Genomic DNA, 27,784 nt, shown 5'->3' on the forward strand with positions numbered 1-27,784 from the left:
ACGCATGCGCGGCGGCACCTCCTGCGCTGTAGGTTGTCCGCGCGCCTTTGACTGCACTTCTCGCGCGGCCAGATCGTCCGCTTTGAAGTTCCCGCGCGGGCGAACGGGCCTGACGGCGTCCCTGCCGCTCAGGGGCTGGGGCCCCGGCCGTGAGGGGAGCCCTCTGGGCCTGCTCCTTCGGCAAAGCGCCTGCCGCTGAACCCCGAGGCCCAACGGCTGAGGTCTTTCCGCCGCCGCCATCATGTCGGCGGGCTTCTCCTTCGGAGCCGGGACGTTAGCTTCGGCTACCGCGGCTGCGGCGGGCACCGGCGGGGGAGGCGGCGGCGGTGGCGGGGGGTTCTCGTTTGGAGCCACTCCGAGGTGAGTAGAGGGCCAATCGGGAGGCTTCCCTCAGGAGTAAGCATGCCTCAAGGCCCCGAAAGGGGAATTGGCTCCGCACGTGTTTTTGATTTCTTTTTATTTTATGACCGCCTGTTGAAGGCCGTGGGGCCGCCGCAAAGATGGGGAGAGTTCCTCCAGCGCGCTGGCCGTTCTAACGAAGGAGATTCTTAACTAGAAATTGGTAACAAAAGGATTAGCAACAGGAATTGCAGCTTTTCCACGAACGAGGCCCGATAGTCGTCGCCAATATCTTCTGTAACTTCAAAGTACTGCTAAGAATGCTTGACCATCAGTTCCTTATTAGTGAGACTTGTTTTGGGGTAAATTCATTTATTTAGTGAATTTATATGGCCGCCCACGTCATTTACCTAACTCTGGGCCGCTAACAAAGCAAAATGAACACGGAGTAAAAGCACAACCAGTTATTAAAAACATACATTACATAACATGACATGAAGTAAACATAAGGCCCAGTTATATGGCTTTTCCAAAAAACAAGTGTTACAGTGTCTATTACCCTTTATGTGGAGGTATGTACAAATTTTTTCTCAGTGTGAATTTTAAAAAGACTATAAAACATTTTTACAGTTTTATCATCTGTTCCTCCAGTTATTTGAAGCCATAGTAAACATTCAAAAGTCTTTCCCTCCATTTTCTTGAACATAATTATAGGGCAGCTGTGATTCAAATCTATATATCTACACGTGTATATAGGGATGTGGTCCATTTAAAACTTGTCTCCATACACAACAGTAACTACTTGATTACAGCCTTCCCTAAGTTGCTTGCCCTCAAGTTCATCAATGATAGGAGGTGGTGGTGGGAGTTGTTCAAGATCCTGGAGGGCATCAGACTGGGCAAGGATGTATTGTTTTGCCTACATATCAGTTAATTGATGAAAAACTGATTTTGCAATTACTATATATGTAACAATGAAGAAAGCCTGAGTTTAATTTCATTGTTTACAGCTGAATATAGTAGATGAGTTAATTCATTGTACTTTGGGTGTTCTGTGTTGTTTCACTAACAGTATACCCAGACAGTAAACTAGTTAAAATAACCATAAGGTACATTTTGAAAAATAGCAATAACAAAAAAAATGTGCTATCTAAGAACAACTTGTGCTGGTGTATGTTTTGTTGAATAGAGAAGATAGAAAATTATTGATCTCTAGCAGTCTTTCTGTTACTTTAATGATGGATGATTCTTTTCTTGGATTTTAGGTTGAAAGAAAGTTCAGTTTTAACTTAATACTGTAAATATTAATGCTAGTATATGGAGAAATAAAGGTAACTGTATTTCTGGAATATGAAAATTTATAGAGAGTGAATAGAAAAACATGATTCCTTAAAGATTTTGTTTGAGAAGCAGTATTAAATTTTCCTATTCCCTCAGAATAGTAATAATTTCATATTAGTCTTCCATAACTCTTGGAAACACTAGAAGGGCAAGTTAATAAAACTTTTATTAAGAGCTTTGATTTATGCATCAGGATGATGTATGAACCCATTTTTGGGGGAGAGCAGATGGTTAATTTTTTTGGCAACAAATTAAAGTATGAGACTAGTTTGTTTTAACTGTGGCTTATATCTGAACACAGATTCTCATTTGGTTCTGTGCTGTGTACCTTTTTCTGGGTGCTAGTAGACTAAATTAGCCAAACAAATCATGATTACTTTGCCTAGTACAAAATTGGTGTTCAACACATCATAGTTTAAACAACTGACAATATAACGCACAAATGTAGCAGCATTAATATTGTTAATGTTATTGGGTATTTAGGTATAAAAAGAAAAACAACCTTAGTTGTTACAAACATTCGCTTAGTTGACAATGAAGTATTAGTTAATTGTATTTAAATTAAGGCATGCTATTCTGTAAAACTGGCTGTGAAGAAATAAAATGAACACTGAACATATGTGAGTTGTGCTTAATAATTATTTATTTTGTAATTTAGCTCAACTGGAGGTCTTAACTTTGGGACATTGGGCTCAACAGCTACTGCAACTACAACTACTCCTTCTGTTGGTTTTGGCACTGGACTTTTTAGCTCAAAGCCTACCACAGGTTTTACCTTAGGAGGGACTAATACAGGTAAAATATACTTTAGTTATTCCTGTCAAAATAAGCATTGATTTAGCTTGAACTAGTTTAGCAAATTAATGGCAGAATGGGCAAATAAAAACATAAATTTAATTCTGATAACTTCTGATATTTGTACTACGAGTTTCACTTATTTGTGCATATAACTTTGTGTGAGATGGGCGGCTATATAAATACAATAAATAAATAAATATGTTAAAGTTGGCAACTATTCTCCAGATTAAATGGCTGTCGTCATTACTGTATCTTGTATTCAAAGCAAATTTATATCCGTATTATTATTTTCAGATTTGAATATCCTTATTTGAACTGAATTGCTGCAGTAGGGTGTAAGAATAGCCTTTCTAGATTAATCCAAGGTCTATCATAGTCCATCACTTTTTATTTCTCCTAGTGGGTAGCCAGGTTCCTCTGTGGTTCTGGTAAGCAGCAGATGGGGGGGCATTTTTCATGCTATTGTTTGTCTGCAACTGGTATTTGCAGGCATGGGGCCTGCTTCATGAAATCTACATGAAGTCTGCAACATTAATAGCTTTTGATACATGTCCTCTATGAATTTATCCAACCTGCTTTTAAAGCCATCCAAATTAGTGCCATTACCTGAGATAATTAATTCTAAATGTTCATTATGTGCTGCTTCAAGAATGGCTTTCTTTTCAGTCTCCATCTAGTCAGCTTCATTAGATGGCCCCTAGTCCCACTATTTTGAGGGGGAAGAAGGAGAAAAATTTCTCCTTTCCCACTTTTCCCACTCCATGCATGATTTTATACACTTTGGTCATGTTCATCTCTCAGTCACTTTCTTTCCAACCTAAGGGCTCCATTGCCTAGATTATATTGAGCCATTATTTTAATGTGAGATTATAGCTAAATGGCATGGAAAGAGTTTGGCTAAAATAATATGGTTGTACATGAGGCTGTCTATTCCTTAGTTTAGTATTTAAAGGCTAAATATATTGTATAATGCAATTAAACAATATTATCTTCCACTTGGGTCTGAATTTGAATGTTTGCTCCAAACATAGATCATGATATATTCTAATGATACTTTATAATATAACATTCCAGCTAGTAGAAGGAAACTGCTGCCCTCTGATTGTTTTGGAGGCAAATTCGAATCAGTCTTGGGCAGCATGGCCAGTAGTTAGAGATTTTGGGAACTATTGTCCAGAATACCTGCAGCATACCAAATTGCTTGTTCCTATGCTAAAAATTTTGAATTTTATACATTTCCATATTTGTTCTTCAATCTACAAATTTGGTTTACATTTGTTTATTTTGTATTGCTATATAGGAACAGCTACAACTATTGCTGCAGGATTAACATTAGGTAAGTACATAATCACTAGCATTCCCTTTTCCTTAACTGAGAAGCAGCAGCTGGAGATTCCCCAAAGAAAAACATTGGATTTCAATGATGTGAGGCTTAGGAATGATTGGTAAACTTTTATTGTGATTACAATTCAGCTATTTCCTCTTGTAAAGTATTAGTAAATACCATGGCAAAGTAGACACATGCTAGAGTGAAAAACTATAATTTCATATCAAGATAACTGTTGTATTGTTTTTTTAATGTTTATAATTATAACTGTTCTGGCCTTATTTGAGGTTCTAGTTATTGTATATGAAGCAAAGAGTATCTTGGACCATTTGTATTTCAGATTACCTTCTCTTTATGGTTAGTGATTGGCATTCTTAAATGGGAATTGTTAAATACATTTTCTGTATAAATTTAAAGGAACATGAATAGATGCTGAGAGCCATAGTGTTGTAATGGAATGAGTATTGGACAGAAACCTGGGAGACTTTATCACAGTGTGCCTTGCATGGCTGTTGTAAAGATAAAATTATGTGTGTTGGAGGTAACCCTATGTATACTTCCTGAGAAGGGAAACAAGATAAGTGTGTGTGTGTGTGTGTAAATAAATGAAACATAATTATTTTTTATAGGGGCGCCTGTTTCTACTTCTTCCTCTACTACGGGCCTTAGTTTAGGTTTCAATAAACCTGCTGGATCAGCCACACCATTTGCTTTACCTATCACTTCTACTTCTTCTGGCCTTGCATTATCTTCTGCTCTTACATCTGCTCCAGCAGCAGGTAAGCTTTGCAATAGTTGTCTTCAAGTGATCTTCTCATTCGCCATTTGCCTAAACTTCCTAGTGCAAAAATGTTTTGCCATTGCCACCTTCTGAGATATTTTTAACTGTCCAGTTTGGCCTATAGTCCTGGGATTTCTTAGTTGGGTCCCATTCAGATACTAATCTGGTCTCACACTTTATCTTTTCAAGACCACTTGAGGTTGGTTAAATGCTCTTAATGCCTACTTTCAGTATTAATAATTGTAGCTAAGATAAAAGAAGCTTCTGTGACTCCTAACAGGCACAGAAAATTCTGCCTTGTTTAAGATCCCTTTAAGTAATAAAAAACAAGGGTGCAGGATTTGAGTCCACTTGCTGTGCTGAGAGAATATTAGTCTCAATAATGTCACATTATTTGTCTAATAGAGTTTCAAATTCTTTGTGAACTTAAAAAGAGTAAATAATGACTCACTTAAAACCACTTGATTTCAGCACTGATTCAGATTGGATCCAGACCATGGTTCCAGATCCAAATACCTTTTTTAGTTTCTGCAGAGTTATTGGAATTCTTGCATTTGAATATCATGAAGGAATTGATAAAATTTTATGTATACAAGGTTATCACTGAATGGCTTCAGCTATATGTGAGAGTTCTAGAATAATCCCCAAGTTTCAATGAATACATAACAATATTTGTCTAAATTTTTAAAAAAATCAAAATTGATGTTATGGCTGTGGTACTAATAACTGCATTAAAATAGTAATATCAGTGTACGTTGATATGGTTGTTGGGGGAAAAATCAAGATGTATCCTTCACTTAAAATTCAGGATCTGAATTATATTCTCTGCTTAAAATTCAGGATCTTCTGGCTTTACATTAAACTTGGGAGGCAGCACTGCCCCAACCACAACTGTATCCACAGGACTTTCTCTGGGGGGAGCCTTGGCTGGTTTAGGAGGAACACTGTTCCCAAATGCAAGCACAGCTACAACAGGTGACATTGTTCATATTATTTAAAATGTGTTCAAAATGTGGTTCTTAATCATGGATCTAATTTAATAAATTAAAGGATTATCAGTCCTGCTAATCCTTTCAAACTAAAAAAAGTAGTAATTAATCTGTTTTAAGGGCAACATTTGGACTTGTAGTTAAAGCTTCAGCTTGTTGTATTTCTTTTTGAAACTAGAAATATTTTCAAGCTCAACACAACATGGACAAGCCTCAAATTTGATTTGGAAGGTTGTTTCAGTTCTCCTACGTGGATACATTCTCTGAAACTTTCTGTCTTCAGAAGACCTCTGTATTCTTGTTGATGGTGGAAGAGCAGGCTTGGTGGCAAGGACAAATTTTAATCACAGGTTCTTGTTTCCACCCTTCTGTTTATAGTTTCAGAATTCCTGCTAATAAACCTAGAAAAACATTCTTTCAGTTTTCATGGATAATAAATCCTACTTCAAAAAATCCCAAATCTGTTCTTACCCAAGAATTTCTGTATTATTTGCAGGGCTTGGACAGAATGCTTTTGGTTTGACGCTTGGGGCAGCTGCAGCACCTGCTACCACAGTTAATGAAGGTCTTGGTGGCATAGATTTCAGTAGCTCTTCAGATAAAAAAAGTATGTTCTTTTTTTCTTTTTTTTTTAAATACACATTTTGTAGAGTTATTTGAACCTACCAGGTGAGGAATACTCTGTGGCTTTTTCCAATAGGTCCAAAGAGATAAGTGGAATAATTCTTACATAAATTATTTTCTAAAATTTATTTTGGTACATTTAACAGTTAGCATAGCATCCGGTGATATAAATGCTTAAGTTTCTTGGTGCCCAAGAGGTGTTTAGTACTGTCAGCTTCAGAGCTTGTTACAGCATTTTCCCCTTCACCAGATGAAGCCTTGTTTTACATGTTTTATATCCATTATAAATTGTGTACACAAGTAGTCCTTGCTTAGCAACCACTCGTTCAGCGATCGTTCAAAGTAACTATGGCACTGAACGTGGGGGACTTAAACCCAGTCCTCGTAGTTGCAGCCGTCAAAGCGTCCCCGCGGTGATACGGTCGTGATTTGGACACTTGGCAACCAGTTTGCCATTATGATGGTTGCGGTGTCCTGCGGTTATGTAGTCATCATTTGCAACCTTCCCAGCCAGCTTCCTACAAGCAAAGTCGATGGGGAAGGAATGTACAAAATATTAGACTTTATATATACCAGTAGAGTTTTATAAGGATTTCACTTAAAAGCTGGGTTGGTTGATTTTATTTCATTATTGTAATCCTCCTAAACAACTCTGTGAAGTAGGTCAGAGTTATTCCTGTAGTACAGATGGGAAAGAATTAGGCTAAGAAAGAATGGCTTAAGTCCAACTGGAAAAACATGGCTGGGCACAATCATGTCATAATCTAAACAGCTATCAGGTGCTAATTTTCAGGTAAATTTAAAGGGATTCAACCAAAATTCTAAAGACTGCTTTTTTTGTGAGGCACCAAGGATAGGACTGCTTCTTCGTGGTATCTCTGCTGTTGGTATGTTTTGATATATTGCGCTCTGTGGCAGAAAATATTGCCACATTTATTTCAAACATATTTTCTCATGTTAAAGGATTAAACTATTTTAGGATGTACATTCCCTGAATAAGTTATTTTGGTGCTAACAGAATGTTTCCCCTCTGTAGCTCTGGTTCTGTTTTGCTGAGAGGTTTGATAGAAAGTGGCCTGGATAGTTAAACTGGTAGTTTTGTGGGTATCCTTTTTAGAGAAAATACAGAAGATTCTGCTGGTAAAAGTCCATTTGATAATGTCATACATAAAACTAGAAGTGCCTTCTAACTTGTAATGTTTGTTTCTAGGTGACAAAACAGGAACAAGACCAGAGTAAGTAAATCAAACATGATAACTATAGAAGTAACTGACTCGCATGCCTATAAAACATACAATACTGATATACTAATGGTCTAGGATTATTAAATTTAAATGAAAATGCTAACATAATAATGAAGTTGTTGGTGATCAAACTTATGTTACTGTTTCAGTCAGGATGATACAGCTTGGAATGCTTTGTTCATTTTTGACACTTATAGCTGTGTGAAAAGCTTATCTGGGTTGGCTGAGTTGAAAAAAAATTTGAAGAAAGACTTATGCCGAATTTTCCTACTTAAGATTATTATGTTTAATGTATGTGATTCATATGGAATTGAGAGCTGAATAATGAATTTTTCCTCTATATTTTCCCTTTTTAAATCTTTATTTAAGAAGAATACAAAATATAAGCAAAATGCTAAGATACACAAAAATGAAAAATTGAACCAAACATTCCTTAAACTTAAAAAAAATGAGAAAACTCAGAAAAAGAAAAGAAATGAAAAAAATCCAAACAAACTTTGTTTTTTTTTTTAAGTTTATATCTATAGTGTTAAAACATTCTTGTACTGTTGTGGCACTAATTTGCTGATATCTGTTGGCAGGGATAGCAAAGCACTAAAAGATGAAAATCTACCTCCGGTAATCTGTCAAGATGTAGAAAATCTCCAGTAAGTACTTTCTTGATCCTTGCAATTCTTGATGGCTGTATGATTTTAAAACATTGAATTCTTTTAAAATTAATTTTAATAATAACCAGTTTTATTTGCATTTTTCAAATATTGAATAATGACAACTGTAAAAGTCTCTATACATTTTGTCATATGCCATAGAGCTACTGCTGTCATTGCTACCTCTAGTCTTAACCACTCATTTGGGTGGTTATTTTGACATGGAATTTCTTTTTTCTGATTTTCTCCCCATCTTTTCTCACCTAGGAAGTTTGTAAAAGAACAAAAACAGGTTCAGGAGGAAATCAGTCGAATGTCTTCCAAAGCAATGCTTAAAGTGCAAGAGGATATAAAAGCTTTGAAGCAATTGTTATCAGTGGCTGCCAGTGGATTACAGAGAAACACTCTTAATATTGATAAACTTAAAGTGGAGACTGCTCAGGTATAGCTATCAAAGAGATTTATTTATCCTAATTTAAATTTAATAAAATTAACAGTATGCCTAATTTTTTGGAAAATGTGGTTTGCTTGTATGATAGCTCTGCTTTGTGTTTATTCTGTTGAGACATTTGTTTATCTCAGAACCATATTACTCCTATTTTAGAATGTTGCTCCTGGGAAACTGATCATTTGATAGCTGGCAATTGGTCTTAATCTTTTTACTCCTTGAACTCATCTGTAGAGTTCTGTACTTCTAACCTTTTCCCCAGGTACTAATATTCTCATGCAGTATGTGAGTATAATTATGTTGATATGTAGGGTTTATATATATAGTGAGAAGGGCAGTAACCAAATTTGACATATAAAATAAATAAAATGATCAGTATGTTCATGACATTTGTTTATATATCTATTTGTCTTCCTCTTCATTGTCTTCATGTCTTCATAGTCAGTTCTAAGGCTGGTTGCTATATCTGTTGTCATTAATTTGGTGTTTATATGTAATGGGTCTATGATTAAATATAAAGAAGCCAAAACTAATGATGACAGATACTGCAGTTTGCCTTAGAATTGGCAGTGACGATATTGAAGTGGTCGATAGCTTCTGCCTTTCATAGTCAACTATCAACAGTAAAGGAACCAGCAGTCAAGACTAATAGGATAGCAATGAAGGCCTTAGAAAGGACATTCAGGTGTCATGATATGTCTATATTTACAAAGATCAAAATCATGCAGGCAGTGGTTTTCCAATATATAAAAGTGAAAGTTGGAATTTGAACTTTCAATTCTATATATTAGAGTAGAAATGGTGTTGATGCTTTTGAACATTGATGTTGGAGAAGACTCTTGAGAATACCATGAATAGCCAGGAAAAGAAGCAAATCAATTCAGAGTTCTCACTTAAATAACAAATGACTGGGATCAGATTATTACATTTTGGAAATACTATGCAAAGACCAACCTCCCTTGAGAAGTCCATGAATGTGGGAAAGGCAGAAGGAAATGGAAGAAGACAAGCAACAAAGTAGATGGGCTCGATTACAGTAGCAACATCTGAACTGTTGGGATCAAGATCCAAGTTAGAGAGCGATCATCTTGGAAGAAGTCTATCTTTGAGGTTGCTAAGAGTCAACAACTTTGATAGCACATCATCAATAATAAATTCTCATTCAGACCCTTGTAGTGATTGGGGTAAATAGATACAGGTGAGCGACATGGCAACAGCAAAACAAATAATGCTGTAACAAACTACAAGTGGCCCTCGACTTATGACCGGTCCTTGCACTTATGACCATCACAGCGTTCCTGTGGTCACATGATTAAAATTCAGGTGCTTGGCAACTGGCATGTATTTACGATGCTTGCAGCATTCCAGGGTCACGTGATCACCATTTGCAACCTTCCCAGGGGTCTTCCAAAAAGCAAAGGCAATGGGGAAAGCCAGATGTGCTTAACAAATGTGTGATTTGCTTAACAGCCACAGCAAAAAGGTTGTAAAATCAGGCATGACTCACTTAATGACCGCATCACTTAGCGATGGAAGTTCTAGTCCCAATTGTGGTTGTAATTTGAGGACTACCTATATTGGGGATGGAAAAATAATGCCTGGGGTTTAATTATTTCTAGTGATTTAGTTCTGTATTTGTAGTGTGAAGTTGTTATAATAGATACAATGTTTTTGTTATGTTCGTTTTCAGGAAAATGATGCAATATAATTGGTACCTGGAGATCTACTTACTAACTGTGCAAATAATATCCTGGCTTTTACTTGGCTTTCTTTCCATTGGCCTCAGTGATTTTAATAATGGAAAAATTCACTGTTGAGAATATTAACTAAATTATCAGGAAAAATAGTTTACTTAAAACAGAGTTATTTATTTTATATGGAAATTTTACTCTTTGGACTTACAAGTTCTGATTTTCCTCTTCCTCCTTCTGCAGGAACTTAAAAATGCTGAGATAGCATTAAGGACACAGAAAACACCTCCTGGCCTTCAGCATGAAAATACAGCGCCAGCAGAGTAAGTAGAAGATTAAAACGTGTGTTCTTACTAGAGATGTGCCAAAAACACTGTTTTTGCACCACGGAACCGTTTTCTTTTATAGCTCACTATGCAAGAAATACAATTCCTTTGATTTGAGTGTTTCCTTGGATTCTTAGCAGGAATTGTATGCATTAGGAATAACTTTACCTGGTGCTTGGAAGTGATTAGTGTGTCATATCACAAATCACAAATAAGGTTCTTAGTGCCTTGTTGGGTATGTTATTTTATTTGGTATGTTACAAATAAAAAAAAATGAGAGGAAAAACAAAGCAAATTCAATTATTATAGTCTTGATCTTCAAAATAGTTATACTTTTCTTTAGAGTGATACTTAATCTCATCCATCACTTAAATGTTCTGAAATATACTTGATCTAGCTACTTCAGGATCTTGATTGAACAGTTTGAAGTACAACTACAGCAGTACAGACAGCAGATTGAAGAACTGGAAAATCATCTCGCTACCCAGGCAAACAATTCGCACATAACACCACAAGGTAAAACTACATGTTTTCATATCTTTCTCTGTTAGTTACATTATGCAGTAACCTTAGCATTTGGTAAGCAAACAGCAATCTCTGTGCAGATAAATGATGTTTAAGACAGTTGACTTGGCATTACTGTGATTGGCTTGTTGGTAAATTACAGGAGTAAACATAATCATAAGCCCTTTAAAGGATAAAATAGATGCTTAATATGAGATAGTATAAGTAGAAGATACATTGCCTATGATTTTAAATCAAGGAAGGAGTTGTACAAAAGCTGCTCATCTGTTATTTCATCTGAAATAACATGTTCCTCCATAGATCCCTAGCATTCATTATTTTGGAAAGATTTTCCAGATCATCCAAGGCAAAGCTTAGCATTAAGGGAAAGCCTTAGAAATGAGCATAATTGAAGTCTGCTCACATTTCAGTATTTACCTTTATCAGATACTGAATCCTCATAGCATATTCATATAAACATTAAGTCAGAAAGAAAAAAAAATTCTTATTAGAAAAATAATGCATTTTACCTTTCCTACACAAAAAGCTAGGGTTCTTCTCCCCTCTGCATAATTTGGTAATCCTATATATCCTAAGAGGAAAGATTTGATTTTGAGGAAGTTCCACAGGACATTCTCAGTGACAAGCTGTTAAATTGTGGTTTGGATGATATTACAGTAATGTGGGTCCATAACTGACTGGCTAACTACACTCAGAAAGTCAGCATTAATTGCTATACATCAAGTTGGAGAGAAGTAACAAATGGGCTTCCATAGGGAACAGTCAACGATTTTAGAAATGACCTGGATGATGGGATTGATAGGCTGCTTATTAGATTTGTGGATGACACAAAATTGAGGTCTGACACCCAGGTTAGCAGAATGACATTATATCTGAGAACAATTTGGGTGAAGAAATTGATAATAAACTGAACATGAGTCAGCAGTGCTAGAAGGGCTAATGCAGTTCTGGGCTGCATTAGAAGAGGCATTGTATCAAAAACCTGTGTAGACATTATTCCTTTCTACTCAGCAGTGGTGAGGCTACATGTGGAATGTTTCATACAGTTCCGGGCACTCCATTTCCAGAATAATACTGATAGGTTGGAAAGGGTTCAGAGGTGGGCAACAAAAATGACACAGGGACTTGAGAACAGGTGAAAAGGACTTGGGAAGTTCAGTCTGAAGAAGCATGATAGCTGTTTTCAGGTACATACAGAAAAACTATGGGGAAGATAGTCATGAACCATTTTCCATCACCCCAGAAGCTAGGACCAGATATAACAGGTATAAGTTTCAGCTATCTGGATTTCATTTATATATAAGGGAAAATTCCTGACAATGAAATCTGTAACAGTAGAGCAGTCTATCTATGGAGGTTGTGGGTTTTCTTTCTCTGGAAGTTTTTAAGAGGCTGGACAGCCACCTCTCATGTATGGTTTAAATGACTTTTCTGCACATTATGGAGGTTTGAGACTAAATGATCCTCGTGGTCCCTTCCAACACTACAAATATATGATTCTAAATGTCATGACAATTGATAAAAAGTATGTTCTGTTGGCAGCAGTAAGAATTATGATTTTATATTCCAACAAGGGTTTATTTGTCAAATTTTCATATCTCATAGATTTATCCATGGCTATGCAGAAAATTTATCAAACATTTGTAGCTCTAGCTGCACAACTTCAATCAATACATGAAAATGTGAAGGTAAAATGTATTTCCAGTTGTATTCATATATTGTATAAAATGTATAGCATATGACTATCTTGTGTTGTTGAACGACTTGCATTTTAGCTTTTAGGGTTGTGTTTTTGATTTCTTATGGAAGAACAAAATGATAGTATCATGGGTCCTAACTGAGCCTATAGTAATACATTTTGCTTCACATGTACAGGTAGTCATCTACTTACAACCATTCATTTAGTGACCATTCAAAGTTACAGTGGTGCTAGAAAAAGCGACTTACAGCTGGTCCTATCATCCCCACTGTCACATGAGCAAAATTCAGGCACTTGGCAACTGGCATGTATTTATGACAGTTGCAGTGTCCTGGGGTCATGTGATCACCATTTGCAGCCTTCCCAGCCAGCTTTCAACAAGCAAAATCAGTGGAGGAAGCTGGATTCACTTAATGTCCACATGATTTGCTTAACCATGGTTTTTTGCTTAACAACCACAGCAAAAAAAGGTCATAAAATCGGGTGTGGTCACATGTCTCGCTTAACGACTACACTGCTTAACAACGAATATTCCAATCCCTGTTGTGGTCATAAGTCAAGGACTACCTATATCTCATTTTCTTTTAACAAGGAAAAGGGTGCTGATAAATTCCTTGAGGTGCCTTTAAATTAAGAGTATATGAAATTTAGTTAATTTTTCACAGTTCTATATGTGTATGTGGTTAAGGTTAGGATTAGACAGATTAATCTTCCATAGAGAATGGTGGGCAGATGTTCTCTATCCACTTGCTAATGTATAACAAGTTCATTTTTGAAATCTATCTGATAATAAATGATTCATTGTTTTAATCAGACTGTATGAAAAATTTGAGTAGGCTCATCCTTGAAGCAGAACAAATATGTATAATTAGTCCTCATTATGACCAGATAAATAGTGTTGGAGTCACTGTACACTCAACTAGGAAAAGACTGAATCAGGTCTAGTTCTGTTCCTTGTAGTATTTTATATTTTATACATATGCAACAACATGCTTTGCCCCTGTGCTGATTGAAATATCCACACTGAGCATTACAAGAACAATAATAAAATATGGGAAAAACTACAGTGCAACTAAACCACAAACTAAAATAGGAAAGCATCAAATAAAAGACCTCATAGACCACATAAAATCAAAACAGAGTAAACTTTGGCATCAAAATGGTAAAAAGCAGAAAATCCAAGCTTTTTTAAAAGGACTTGAACAAACTAAAGGTTATGTATAACGCATTACTGTTTTAAACTGAAATATGAAGCCTAGGGGTTGCATTAGCAATCTGCAGCCCCAATAACAGGCTCCAGAAATTTGGCAACAAATCTTGAGTAAAGAGAGATTTTCTGCTATTTGGAAGTAAATAACCAATGCAATATGTATATTAAACCTCTGGTATCCTTATCACAATTTTATTGAAAACACATGCAAATGAAAAATCAGTGAAAAAGAATCTGAAAATTCTACCCCCATGAGGACATCTTCATATCATTGCCACACCTGTTGCGGCCATAAGTGTCCAAAAATGATTAAATAAGTATAGTGCCTGCCTGTAAAAAGGGTATTATTCTGTATTATTAGTTATAGTAATCTTATGCTATGGTACCATATAATTTTAATAAAAGATAATATTTTAGTGAGCATCTTTAATTAGTGGAATAATGGGGTTAATAATTTTCAGAATAGGAAAATTCTGTAAGGTCGATGCAATGTAAAATAGTTTTCTTGTCTCTGTTCAGATGCTCAAAGACCAATATCTTGGATACAGAAAAACCTTTTTAGGGGATGCTGTGGATGTGTTTGAGGCAAGGCGAGTAGAAGTGAAGAAATGGCAGACTGCCCCACGAGTTACAACTGGACCTACTCCTTTCAGCAACATACCAAATGCAGCAGCCATTGCCATGGCTGCAACACTTACACAGCAGCAACAGCCTGCTACAGGTCTGAGTGCATTCAAGTTATAGCTTTTAGTGTTACAACAATAATAAGCTGGTATGATGTTTTATATAAGGTCTTCCTTTGTTTTGGAAATCTAAAAATTGTGAATTACAGTACATCAAAATATTGGTAGTAGAAAATGCAGGCTAGACTTAGCAATAATTACACATCCAGTATTTAATCTTGTGATTTTCCTTGTAATAGTTTTGTTTACTGTATTACTCAACCCTTTCAAATGTGAGTCTGTCACCTCTGAATATGCATAGGATAACATCCATCAAAAATTAGGGTGCATTGTATGAACTTTTCTAATTTGTTTAGAAGTCTAATTTAGAATGGTTTTTCTCATGGAAAATTACAGGTTATTTTTTTATTTGTTTTTACATAGCACTTTGTTGTTGGAATAAGCCTCAAAAGATAGAAGAGCATAAAGGCCATTTTTAATAGATCCAGCAGGAAGATGCTAAAGTTCAAAGATGATTAAGTTCAAAAATTATGTATAGAAAAAATAATAAAGTTATTTTTGAAATAACAGTCACTGGGAAGTAAGCATGGATAGAAATTAAGGGGAGAGGTGTTGATTTCCTCTTTAAAATATACTCTATTGGCCATCCAATGCAGTCTTGCTTGAAAAATAGACAATGAATGACTGCTTAAGAGTTCTGGATTTACAGGTTACATTTTGAAACTAGAACTACTTTAATGTCTAAGTATGATGCAGAACTCAACAGGGACCTAGTTTATATTGGCGTAGTCTCTTCCAGACATACCTAAGAATATGCTTGGGTCTTTCTTCTGGAGCTGCACTGTATGTTTTCTGTACTTGACAAACAGTAGTGTAGTATATGCATGCATACTTTACTACCTAGAGAGCCTTTAACTGAGGTACAGCTGTTAAATTATGGGATCTACAGGGTATTTCCAGCATTGACATAGTAGGTGTTGACAGCTGGAGGAATCAAATAAAGCTTGGCGAGAGTGACATGATTTATACATTCTTCTATTTTTACTATAGCTACATATTTAATCTGCTATGGTTTTACCCTTCAGTTCCAAGTGTATTGATGTGTGTGATAACCTTACACTGCATTTACAGTTTTATGCAGAGGGGGAAATACTTAGTCTCTAAGTACCAAAACTGTAGTCTTGTTAAGATTTCCCCCCAAAGTTACTGAAATAATGCTGCAGAAACTGCTGTTACAATCCTAAATATCTTTACCTAGAAGTAAAATAATCCATTAATTTTATAGTCCTCATACTTTGCTCCCAAAGTCTACTCCAGAGTATTCCTCAATCTTCTGGAGAAGATTCAGAGGGGTTCCAGGTATGAGAAGTAGTTCCTCTGAACCCAGGTAGCTGACTGAAAGAATTGCATTAGCAAGAAACGTTCATTGATTGCATCTCATGAGTGATGTAGGCATTGTCACTAGGTTTTTACTGCTGTGGAAAAAATGTAATTCTATAGCTGTGGTTGTGCAATATAAAAATGTTGGATTTAATTTAAATTTCTCACATACTTCTGTTGTTTAGAATATAGAACAGTTCTATGCGTAGAAGATGCCTGCGCATGCCAAAAGGCACTTATTTGCATCAAATGTTTTGTATTTATCTTAGTGCTAAAGGAAATTAATGTTTGGATTTATGCCATCAGTTCCAAATTTATTAGGCTATGAAAATAGAAAATTGCAGATTCTGGGCTTGCAGTAATGTGGTATAATATTGTTTAGTTGTGGATAACTGTGAATAAATGTGTCAACAAAATTTGGAAAGGTGATAGTGAACTAACCAAACCACTCAATCACTGGACAGATGACCAGTGATTGTTTTGCACTGGCTATGCTATGACCTTCAGCCCATCTTGAAGCTTTCTTACGCTCATCAAAGAATAGCAAACAAGTCATAATATCTAGTAGGCTTTCAGTTTGTGTTTAAATAATATATGGTAAGTTGATGTTATGAGATTAGATGTATGTGAAAATGTTTGTGTTTATGATGTTGAAGAGACTTCCTACAATACATAAGTAAGTTTCTCTGAAATATAACAAAGGCCATTAAAAATAATCAATTAATCATATATGAAATGTTAAAACAGCTTGCATTTTTAAAGTTCTAAAACATTTTTGTAATTACAAGCCAATGCCTAGGAAATGGTTAAATGTATGTAGGAAATTGTGTTTGCTCTACTTTAAAGCAGTATTTGGAATTAAATTCAGTGCCAGCTCCAGCTTTGGGTTATTAAGAAATTAAATTAATAATTTATTGATTCCTTTTTACAATCTTACTCTTTTTTACCATCAAAGACTTTTCAGGCAAAGATGGTTTAATATAGGTAGCTAGACTTAAGTGTGTTTCTCCATCTTGAATTAAAGAATTGGCTATCTTACCTCAGGGTTGGGGAAACTGTTGCCCTCCAAATGTTACTGAACTGCAACTTCTGGCAGTCCTAGTCAGAAAAATCTTAGAAGTTGTAGTTCAGCAAGTCTCAAGGGCCAAAGGTTGCTTCCCTCTGGTTGTGTACTCTTAACACCTTCCAGCACTGAAAGCTTTACTTTGTAATTTTATCTTGCCAAGGGTACAGTTTAAAACATTTCTTGGAATGAATGCCTGTTCAGCATGAATACTAAATTGGACTTTGTGTTTGAACAAATTTTGGTGAAAATCCAAGGTCTTACTACAGTATTGAGATAAATTAAGATAAATTGACTTTATCAAGAAGTATATTAGATGCTTGGCTAGACTTGAAGAATTTGTGCTTGCACCTTTATTTTTGCTATCAAACAATTTGGACAATGGTATCTGGCAAGCCTAGTACAGAATATTTACTCTGTCAGGGCTCTTAGTCTACGATCCCAAACATAAATTATTAAAAGAAGTCCCACTGAAAATAGTGATACTTACTACTTGATATGATAGTAGTAAGTTTTATTTATTAAAGTTAAACTGCTCTTTAGGGTGACAAATTTTAAATAGTTTGCAGCAAATAATTTATATTTTAAACGATTCATAATATGTTATCTAAAGGTGACAATGTTTACTTTGTTTTGGCATGGATAATCTCTAGCATTATTTAAATTATGTATGGATAACTAACTTTTAAATGAGGTTATTTGGTTTTCTGATGCAGAATGTGCCAATTCAAGATTACTTTTGAGTTAAGTTTTGTCAGCTTGAATTATGAAATCTTCTGAAACTTAAATATAAGTCTGTCTTGAACTGTTTTAAAAATCTGAAAAGCATACTCAGATGCAAGTTTGGCTTGGAGGACTGGTATTATATTTTCCTCAAGGTCTTCCACCAATGGTGCCTCCTCCTGAGATGGAAAACTGATACACTTCCTTTAAAAGTGGAACACTGGACACTTTTTGCTTTTAGAGCCTAACTGACTTCAGACTGGGAACTTTTTAAAGAGCTTCTGGTTACTAAAATATATTAATTTGTTTACATCTAGTTTCATCTCTAAATGCAACACTTCTTTTAAAATGTTAGATTCAGAATCAACTAATTCCTTGAAATCAATGTTTTTTTTTTCTTATTCTCACTAAGTTAAAATAGAAACCAAGTTCAATTGACCCAAAGTCTTTGGATAATGTCTATAAAGTGTGTTTTAAATACAAATAAAACCTCAGCTTGCCAAAATAAGTGTTTAGTATAGTTGCAAGTTCACAACACTAGTTGCCCTTTAACTTATGCTACCACAAATATAATAACCTCTTTTTTGCATTGGGTCATCTAGAATGAGACGTTCCTTGCAAAAGATTTTAAAAAAGTGCCTTTTGCTTGATATATGATTATTTCTTTAAGTAATGGTTGTGAGAACTTGAAGTTCAAGTATTTATAACTTTACAAGACCAGAAAGGGACCATGCATATTGTCTGACCTGTACATCAAAGTCTACAATTGTCACCAGTATTTTCTTAATGTTATTTTAAATTGCAATCATGGTAGATGAATGTACTATAATGCAATAATGAGGTAGAATTCGGGGGGTGGGGTGGTATTTTAAATAGAGAGTATAAATATTCAGGAAAAAATGAAAATGTAAAAATCCTGGAGTGTTTTAGGTAAAACACTTGCTGGTAAAGACACTACTACATTGATTCATCCTTCCACTTTGATGATTGCACGATTGGATTTATAATTATCAACAGGACATTCATTATTAGAAGGGAATCCAGCAAGTGCTGTTCTGCATTCTCTTAGAACAGCATTTTCTAGATTTTATGGTTGGCCTTCAGCATGATAGAATAAACAGATATGAAAAGGCAGGCACAGTATTTGAACTTGACAAATCCATCAAGTTTAATTAATGCACTAATTGCTGTGCTTAAACATTGTACTGTGAATACTGTCAAGTAGCTTGTATAAATTATTAGAAAAAAATCCAGAACTTTGTATAATATTATTTATAACTAGGGGCTAGTAAGGAGATTCACCACCTCCTACCCGGGACTGATGCTAGACATTTTAACGATGATATAATATAAAGCCTATTTTGACAGTTTGCTTATGTAGGGAAACCACTGTCTCCAATCTTCTGAATCTGAAATTTTTTTGAATGTATTGGGCAAGGTACACAATTGTGCCTTTTATGTAAATGTTTAAATAAACAGGCAAAAATTGTTGTAAATGTAGCAAAGTTCTAACAACTCAGTAACTATCATTTTTGTGTGATCCAGCTTGAATTGTCATGTTACTGTGTAATTGACTTGCTCAAAAATGAAAAATAAATTCAATAAAATAAAATTATTGTGTTGTGTTTTATCCACTTGTTTCGTTTGTTTTTTAAAAAAAACTGGATAAAATACTCAGCTGAGTATTTTAATACCAGACATTGGTAACATGATGATTTTATTTGTGTTAATATAAACCTTGATTTTAAAAGAAGCGCTGCTCACATATACTCCCATCAAGGAGCTGACAGTATAATGTAAAATGACATGCTGAGTTGTCCATAAAACCATAATCTCATGCTTTGGCATAACATATAGGTTTACCAGTAGTTTCATCTTGTATTGCATTCCAAATCTAAAATTTAGCCATTGAAGACACTAAGATACTTTGAGGCAGAATTCTCAAGAAAGCTTGGGTGCTCTAAAAGCATTTGTTAAGCTATGATTTAGTTTTAATGAAAGGGTTTACATCGTGGATCTCTGTTGTGAAACAGTAAGGCAAGCTTTGTTTTCATTTTTTTTATACCAGGGCCACAGCCGACTCTGGGAATTAGTTTTGGAACGCCATTCGGTTCAGGTATTGGCACTGGCTTGCAGTCAAGTGGCTTAGGCTCTTCAAGCCTTGGAGGTACCCTTTAACTTTTTTTCTAATGTTTCACTGAATTACTCTACAGCACTTCCTGAATTGAATTAGTAGCACACTTCACTGGTATTATTAATCTTTACATGTGTAAGTCCACACAGTTGGATTCTTTATTAATGGATCTCATCTATCCACCAGCCCTTGATTACTCTCAATGTCCAGCTCACATCAGAAAGCCCCGTACAGTTGTAAGCACTTCTTCAGAGAGTGGAAAAATCATAACCTTAGTGCCCCTTGACCTTTTTATAGTTCACAAACATGATGCTTTATTTGCATTGTTACCTTTGTTACATATTCTTGTTTACTTCATTATGATCTCTGTTGGGGGGAACCTTTTTTTCCTGCAATTCATTTAGGCTTCTAAAGTTTTTTTTTTTTTTTTTACTTAAATAGACATTTTGGGAATCAAAGATTATTTCCTAAAATGCTGTTGAATTGTATGTTCTTTGTGCTGTATTAAATACAGTTATAGTTTAAGTGCCTTGATATTATGGAATAGGATGCATCTAAACTGCACTTTAATTTTTGATTTTAAAAAAACCCAAAATACAGTGTTAATATATTATTATGCCAACTTTCTTTCTCTTTGGTGATATGTTTCAATGAGAAGCAGCTGATGCAACCACATTAATCACAGAAGATACACCTCGAGAGAGGTGTTAATTTTCCTAAGATCGTGGACAAGCACAGGGATCTTTTTTCTTTTCAAGTAACATAACATTGGGGGTATTCTTTACTGTATCACAGCAGTGCAATGTACCTGTTTTTCCTGAGAAAAGCAGCAGTCTTACCTATCTCTTTAAATCTTGTATGCACAGCTGTTTAAGTCATATTCAGCTAGTTTTATTTGTATAAAAAATACTGAACAAACCAGAACAAATTGAAAAATGATGCAAAACGCAACCTCAGCAGTGGTGTAGAAATATTACATTATCATGTAATCAAGGGTAGATGGAAGTATCGGAGTTATTAAATCCTTTCAGACGTCACAAATCCCCATCTTGTCATTTGTATTACGTTGCAATCATAATTTCCCCTTCAGAGGACTAGTTTCTTCAACCAAAAAGCAAATGGCAGATGCGTCCTCCTAAAATTTCCATTCACTTTTCCATTTAGTTACCAGAAATCAAGCAGAAAGCCAAACCTTCCTTAGTATTCCAACTGTTCTGCAAACTACCACATCAATGTACAGGGATGTCATGCATTATGGAACCTGCCTAAAGCCTTTTTTCAGATATAATATTTGGCATTACAAACAATGGCAGTTGATGGCAGAAAACACCATTTATTATCACAAATCTTTCCAACAATGCTGGGGGGGAAAGCCTAGGTCTGTGTGTTCATCTTCAAGGGGCCACAAGAGGGTGATGATGCAATGTACTTAAAAATATGACTGCTGAGATGACAAGTTTTTAAAGAAATTAAGCTTTCTGGATTGTGCTATAACTGAAATAAATGTTTACTTTCCAAGCCAATACTCTACATATCTATAACATGGAAGAAATCTGGTTCTTACAATCTTCAATTATTACATGAATAGTTTGGGATTTAACTAGGAGGCAAAATTAGTTCATACATCTGTCTACAATATCAAAGTTTAACCTGAAATTTGAAAGAAAAAAAATTCACAATAATAAGGCTAGTCACTGATGCTAATAAGATTTCCTGTGCATAGCTAATAAAACTTTTTCAGAGCAACTTAAGAACATATGACTTTCAGCAGATCTTTTTATTGTATGCTGGGAAAACACTTAAGAAATTATAATACTTGAGGTTGGGTCCAGTGTTAACAGAAATTCCACAATTACTCCTGCTCTGCTTGAAATAAGAGATTTACTTTCCTCCATGTGCCTTCAAAGTGTTCTCGAAGCATGTGTAGCAGTGTGGGCTGAAATGGGTTTGTGCAAACATAAATTCCCTCCTTAGTTGTACATAAGAGACCTGTTGAAACAAATGAGATCTGATTAGCAAGTGGGACTAAATCTGGATCCACTGTGAAGTTTCTGAGGTAAATAATTTGAGTATAAGTGGATTTCTGCCTCTGCCATATTAGCTGAGTTAGATCTAATGAAAAGTCATTGCTGTAGTATGTTTTATAGCTCTCAGGCTCAACGGTCATGGGCATTTCAATTTTATCTATTACTTTTTGTAATCTGGTTGGGCCAAGGCAAAATGAATAAAATACGTCACCTGTAACAAGAAAAGATGACAAAATGGCTCCATGAATAGGCTTGTGTGATTTTTTTTAATTGCAAACTAATGGCTACTACTTGTAATACATGCCTTATATGGGAATATTTTAAGATATTTTCATAAAAAAGCATGAAGAGGTGTGAGGTCTAGTGGTAAGAGTTAAAATTGCAATATAAGTAATTAATACAAACTAACATGGCTCAGTGGTCAGATTTGAAAAGTATATGCAGACAATCAGTGGGCTGTTGATATAAATATGTGCAGAGTATCAAAGGGATGTTGATGTTTTGGTTTAGTTAGATTTTGGAGTTTTAGTGATAAAGTATTGTGTGATAACTTCACTTAACTACACATTATGGTTAAAAACAATTCAGCCTGTGTGTGAACCTTAACTTGTGTTCCCTGTCTTCACTACTGTTTGTCCTAGGATTTGCAGGTAGTGCTGGTTTTGGAAGCAGTGGTCCAGGTGCACCATCATTTGGATTTGGAGCTACAAATAAGCCTTCAGGAAGCCTTAGCGCAGGTTTGTTCTGTTCTGAATGTTCTGTGGGGCATTTAAGTTTTCAATATAAAATATTTTGGTCACAAAATATTTTCAGTTACTGAAGTTTTCTATGTAGGAATTTAGAGTCATATTAATAATTTGTGAAAAGACTGTGACTTGAATTTCAGACATGTGTAGCCCCAGTAGCCAAGATCAACAGAAGCACCCCCATGTCCAAGAGAACTTTAGGGTAAAGTTCTTTTGAAAAGAAGGAAAATTTGAATCACATCCTTTGGTATGGTATGGGGATCAACTTCTTACAAATAGAGGCCTGTGAAATGTTTTGATAGTGAAACTTTTTGACCTCAAAATATTACCAGAAATGTTCAGATGCCTCTAACTAGATGTTGATGTGTTCCAATCTCAGAATGGAATGTTCCTACAAAAGGGATGTTTTGGTCTTAGAATGTTTGACCTTGTACTCCTCTGCTTAAAAGGAAAAAAATAATTTTATTGGGCTTTTCCACTATGCACCTAAATAGCACTGTCTCCTTTCCTTGTACTTGACCAATTTCTCCCTGAGTAAACTATAGCGCTCCTTAATTTTCTAAAATGATCTTTAAATATATTCAGTATAGCTACAATGATACCTATTCTGGCTGTGCACACTTTGAAAATGATTCAGAAGAAGTGCTTTGGATCTTGCACAACTTTTCTGCTGTTCATTAATGCAGTCTGACCTTTTTCAAGCTTCTTCATGGGCCAACTTTAAGGAATGTTCTCAAAATACTGGGTTTAATTTCCATCATTAATGTTAATGTGACTCTTAAAACAACTGTGCCTTTTTTCAGTTTTGCACAAAAGGGTAAAAAAAGTTGGGCAGTTTTATTGAATGGGAGAGAGGTGCTATGCTTTCTCAATGTTTGAAGCAATTTTTCCAAATTATTGTCCAACATAAATTTAGTAATTTTCTACAACCTGGTACTTTCCAAGTATGTTAGGATTATAATTCCCAGAGTTTCTGATTGAGTTATGCTCACTGCAAATTATGGGACTGGTGATTCCTGCCTATATGGAGGCCACCAGGTAGGTGAAGTTTGACCCCTTACAGGTAGTCCTTACTTAACAACCATTCATTTAACAACAGTTCAAAGTTACAATGGCCTCAGAAAAATGCTTTACAACCTGTACTCGCACTTACAACCGTTGCAAACTATCGCACCACCCACCCACCCACCCCTGCAATCATGTGACCGGACCCGATTTTACGACCATTTTTACAATGGTTGTTAAGCAAATCACATGGATGTTAAGTGAATTCCAGAAAAAAACATCCATTGGAGAAGTTGAATTCATTTAACAACCACATTATTTGCTTAACTACTGCAGTGATTCAATTAACGACCATCATAAAAATGGTTGTAAAATCAGGTCCAGTCACATGGTGACTCACTTAACAACTGCCCCACTTAGCAACCAATTTTCTGGTCCCTATTGTCATTAAGTGAGGACTATCTGTATATTATTTTACCTTGTGATAAGATTGATAATCTTCTGAGAGTTACTTTGTTTTTGATCTAAAGATTACAGTTGATTTGAAAAGTTTAACAAGTGCTCTTTAAATTCAAAAATTCAAACCCCATAAACCTATGTTCTGTCCACGGTAAGTTTGAATAGACCTAATGTTAGTTTTTGGCCTCCCTATAATATTGGCTGAAATATAGGTCACATTTCACACTTTAAAAAACTCAAAGTCCTTTGTCCTTAGTGTGGTCACATCTTTTCACATCGAAATGTTTTCCCCTCCTTTACAAGGCTTTGGCAATTCGAGCACATCTGGGTTTAACTTCAGCAATCCTGGCATCACAGCATCTGCTGGCCTGACATTTGGGGTGTCCAATCCAGCCTCTGCAAGTTTTGGTACAGGAGGACAACTTCTCCAGCTGAAGAAACCCCCAGCTGGAAACAAAAGGGGGAAAAGATAAATATGGAAAAAGGACAGGGGTGGGCTAGGGTCAGGTGAAAAAAGGACAATGCATTCATTTAGTTCATTCTGAAAAAAAGAATATTTTTTTAAGCTAATATAGTAGGTGCTCTGTGTCCTTGGAGATTTATAACATTTTGCTACTTCTTCCCATTCTGGGCTAAAAACTGTAATTGTTACAAACAGCTATCTATTTTTTGTGAATCAAAGCTTCTTCGTCTTCTAGATATGTACCTCATTATTAAGGAAACCTATAAAACCATCTATTTAATGTAATGTTAGTAACAGAATATTTTTGTCAATATGCTTTACACCATACAGAGGTATGCATATTGGTTTCTTTGTAAAGAGAAAGTATATTCTAATATTCAGAACCTTAAATCCATACCTTCTGTTTCGTGATATGGCCTTTTAAAAACATCAGGGTGGTTTTGTGTACATGTATGTAAATATATACAGTACAAATGAATACTTATGTATATGAATATATATACTGCATTTCAAACCATGTGGGATATTTCTAAGTGTGAATTTGGGGTGTTCTATCATGTCCTTAAATACTGTCAGCATATGCAAGAGCAGTTGTAATATCTACTGCATGTAAGATATTGTGGCCTGTTTGGGTTCTCTTTTTTCATTTCACTTTTCTTTCCAGTCAGAGCATTAAGGTGAATTAGATGTTCACTGTAAGCATTCTATATGGATTTGTTTCTGAACCATTGCAATGTGTCTTTAGAGAGCAAGGCTTCAGAAGTGTTTTTGAGAATTTTGGAACGGCCTCAGTTGGGACAAAGAGCTTATGCGAGTAGCTCGTGTATGCACTCAGTATAACATGGGCAGAGAATCGTAATACATGATACTGCGACAATCAGGGCAATGAAGCTGCAGAAAATACCCTGCATATCAAATTTGTTGCAGCATCTCCCATGAGCTTTATTTTCCCATATTGTAAGTTTATGCGAGTAGAGATTGCCCAGGCTATGGCTGTTTTAAAGCAGATTTACTCAGTTTATGCGGAGGGCTTTTTCTACCATCATGAGGAAGACCAACTGATCTTAATCACACCATTCCAAACAAATGCATATAGTCTCCAATCTGGAGTTGATACTTACATGTCCTAAGTAAACGGCACGTTTCTTGCAACTCACAAATCATAAATGAAAGATGTTTGCTTATTAATAATTCGTTTCAGACAATTTCAGCAGAACAAGTCTCACTCTGAAGTTGAGTTTATAATATCGTTGCATGTTGAGCTGTATTCCCAACTAAGTGAGTGTTTAAGGAGAAGCAACAGGAATATTTATTGCCTTAAACGATGGGTTAGAGTCCCAGTCCTTGAACTGTGTTGCTGGCGCTGACCCCATTTAGTTCCACAGGGTTTGTGCTAGGGCCTTTTTTTTAAGGGTCAGATTGTAAATCTCTGCAGCATGTGTGTACAGAATTTTGGCAAAGTCTAACCTTTTTACACAGAGAATATTTTGTATATAATTCAAGCAAACGTTCACAATGTGATTGAGGCACCTTTCAAAAACAAACAGGTGTAAATGTATATATTCTGGTTTTGAAGTTGGCTGCTTTCAGTTCAGTACTATTTTTGTAAGTTCTGAATGTTTTATGTCATACAATAGCAAGTTGTCTGGCAAATGTGAGTCCTGAATGTGATAGATTCAGAGCCTACTTAGCACAGGGCTTTTCATATTGGATGTGAATAGCACCAAAGTTTGGAGGGATTTTTTTTTCTTTTTTCATTGTGGAAGGAGGAAGCTTTTAATTTTCTCAGAATTAAGGAGGACTTAAAATAAATTTTGTTTTAAATTTGTGTTGTGTTGGGCTTCAGTTAAAGTTGAGTAGACCTGACGTATGTATGTTACTGCTTTTTACAAAATTAAAATGTTAAACCACTGAGTTATTTACTGTATATAATTTGTGAAGCTATTTTTTAACTGTGTTGCTGTCTTTGTCTGTGTGTGCAACTTTTTGTTCTACAAATAATAAAATTGTTTGAAGGAGGTATGTCATTCACATTTGCCTTTATATCTCAACTTTCTTATTTTCCCCAGGATGCAGAATCAATTCCTTAGTTCTTTGGACACTAACATTTGGCCTCATTCTTTTATTTATATTTTCAAAAGAGAGAGAGTATATATGGATTCATTGATAAATCATGTTTCAAAATAATTGGCATACTATTAGTTATAATAGCATGCCAACTCAGTCTGTTTTAAAAAGTGACATGTTTTGCACTATGAATGGGATGTGTCATTTCAATCAATATATCTTTCAGGTTCCTTATGTTTCTGGAAATTCATTTTGTCTTTTACACATTTATATAGGCAACAACTAACACATGGTAATAAACAATAATGAGTTTTCTCCTTTGCTGTATTAGTCAGACTCAGTAGAGTTGAAGTGATGTGTGCATTTAGTGTTTAATTTGTATCTGAATTTAAAAAAAAATCAGGTATTTCTATTCTGTTTCAATGGAGTTCATGCAGAAAATTCCAGTGCATCGCTTCTTCAGCTGCCTGCTTCCGTGGAATTTGCACAGAACAAGTTCTCATTATTGAATACCCCAGCTTAGTTTTCTGTGAAACAGATGCTCTGGATTTTTCATGCTTTACATGAATTTTTTTAAAGATTCTGAATATTTCTTGATAATGTAAATTATTCTGAAATCCCATGTAACTTTCCCAGGATTGTTGAATGAGCTGAAAAAAATACTAGCCTGCTAGTATACAGTTAATATAGCAAAGTAGCTCATATCTCAAGGAAGACACTATATTTGTGTATGTGTATGTTTGTGTCTGATTAAGAAGTCCAGATTCAGTGCTGGCAACTCCAGCTAAAAACCTGAAATAGCAAGTCTCAGGAAGATATCTAAATCAGAACTTGAAAAATCACTGTAGATAAGGAAGGAAAGTATTAGACTATACGCAATTAGAATTTTAGCACTGGAATATAATCTTGGAGGTTACCTAGGACAAAACAATTTTAGAATCTTGTAATTACAACACCCGTAACAGGGACTGTCTAGCTTCTACTTACATCTTCTAGAAATGAGAACCCACTACTGCCAGTGGGATTCTCTTACGTTGTCAAACAG

The 27,784-nt window shown here is 35.4% G+C and overlaps 1 protein-coding gene across 1 annotated transcript; it reads left to right on the top strand.

Annotated features, from left to right (window-relative positions):
* On the top strand, positions 1-26,712 carry NUP58 (nucleoporin 58). The gene is made up of 16 exons (XM_088140680.1): positions 1-360; positions 2,339-2,475; positions 3,779-3,814; positions 4,435-4,584; positions 5,427-5,561; positions 6,072-6,182; positions 7,410-7,434; positions 8,025-8,090; positions 8,358-8,532; positions 10,473-10,552; positions 10,953-11,071; positions 12,686-12,768; positions 14,509-14,710; positions 19,907-20,005; positions 22,641-22,736; positions 24,513-26,712. Exons 1-16 carry the CDS (start codon positions 242-244, stop codon positions 24,680-24,682), a joined length of 1,803 nt encoding a protein of 600 aa, XP_087996806.1. The 5' UTR covers positions 1-241; the 3' UTR covers positions 24,683-26,712.
* The last annotated feature ends 1,072 nt before the right edge of the window (positions 26,713-27,784 follow it).

This window comes from Python bivittatus, unplaced genomic scaffold (assembly GCF_059951505.1).
Source record: "Python bivittatus isolate LINGU-HERP-01145 unplaced genomic scaffold, Pbiv_v1 ctg000340_np1212, whole genome shotgun sequence".
Lineage (NCBI taxonomy): Eukaryota > Metazoa > Chordata > Lepidosauria > Squamata > Pythonidae > Python > Python bivittatus.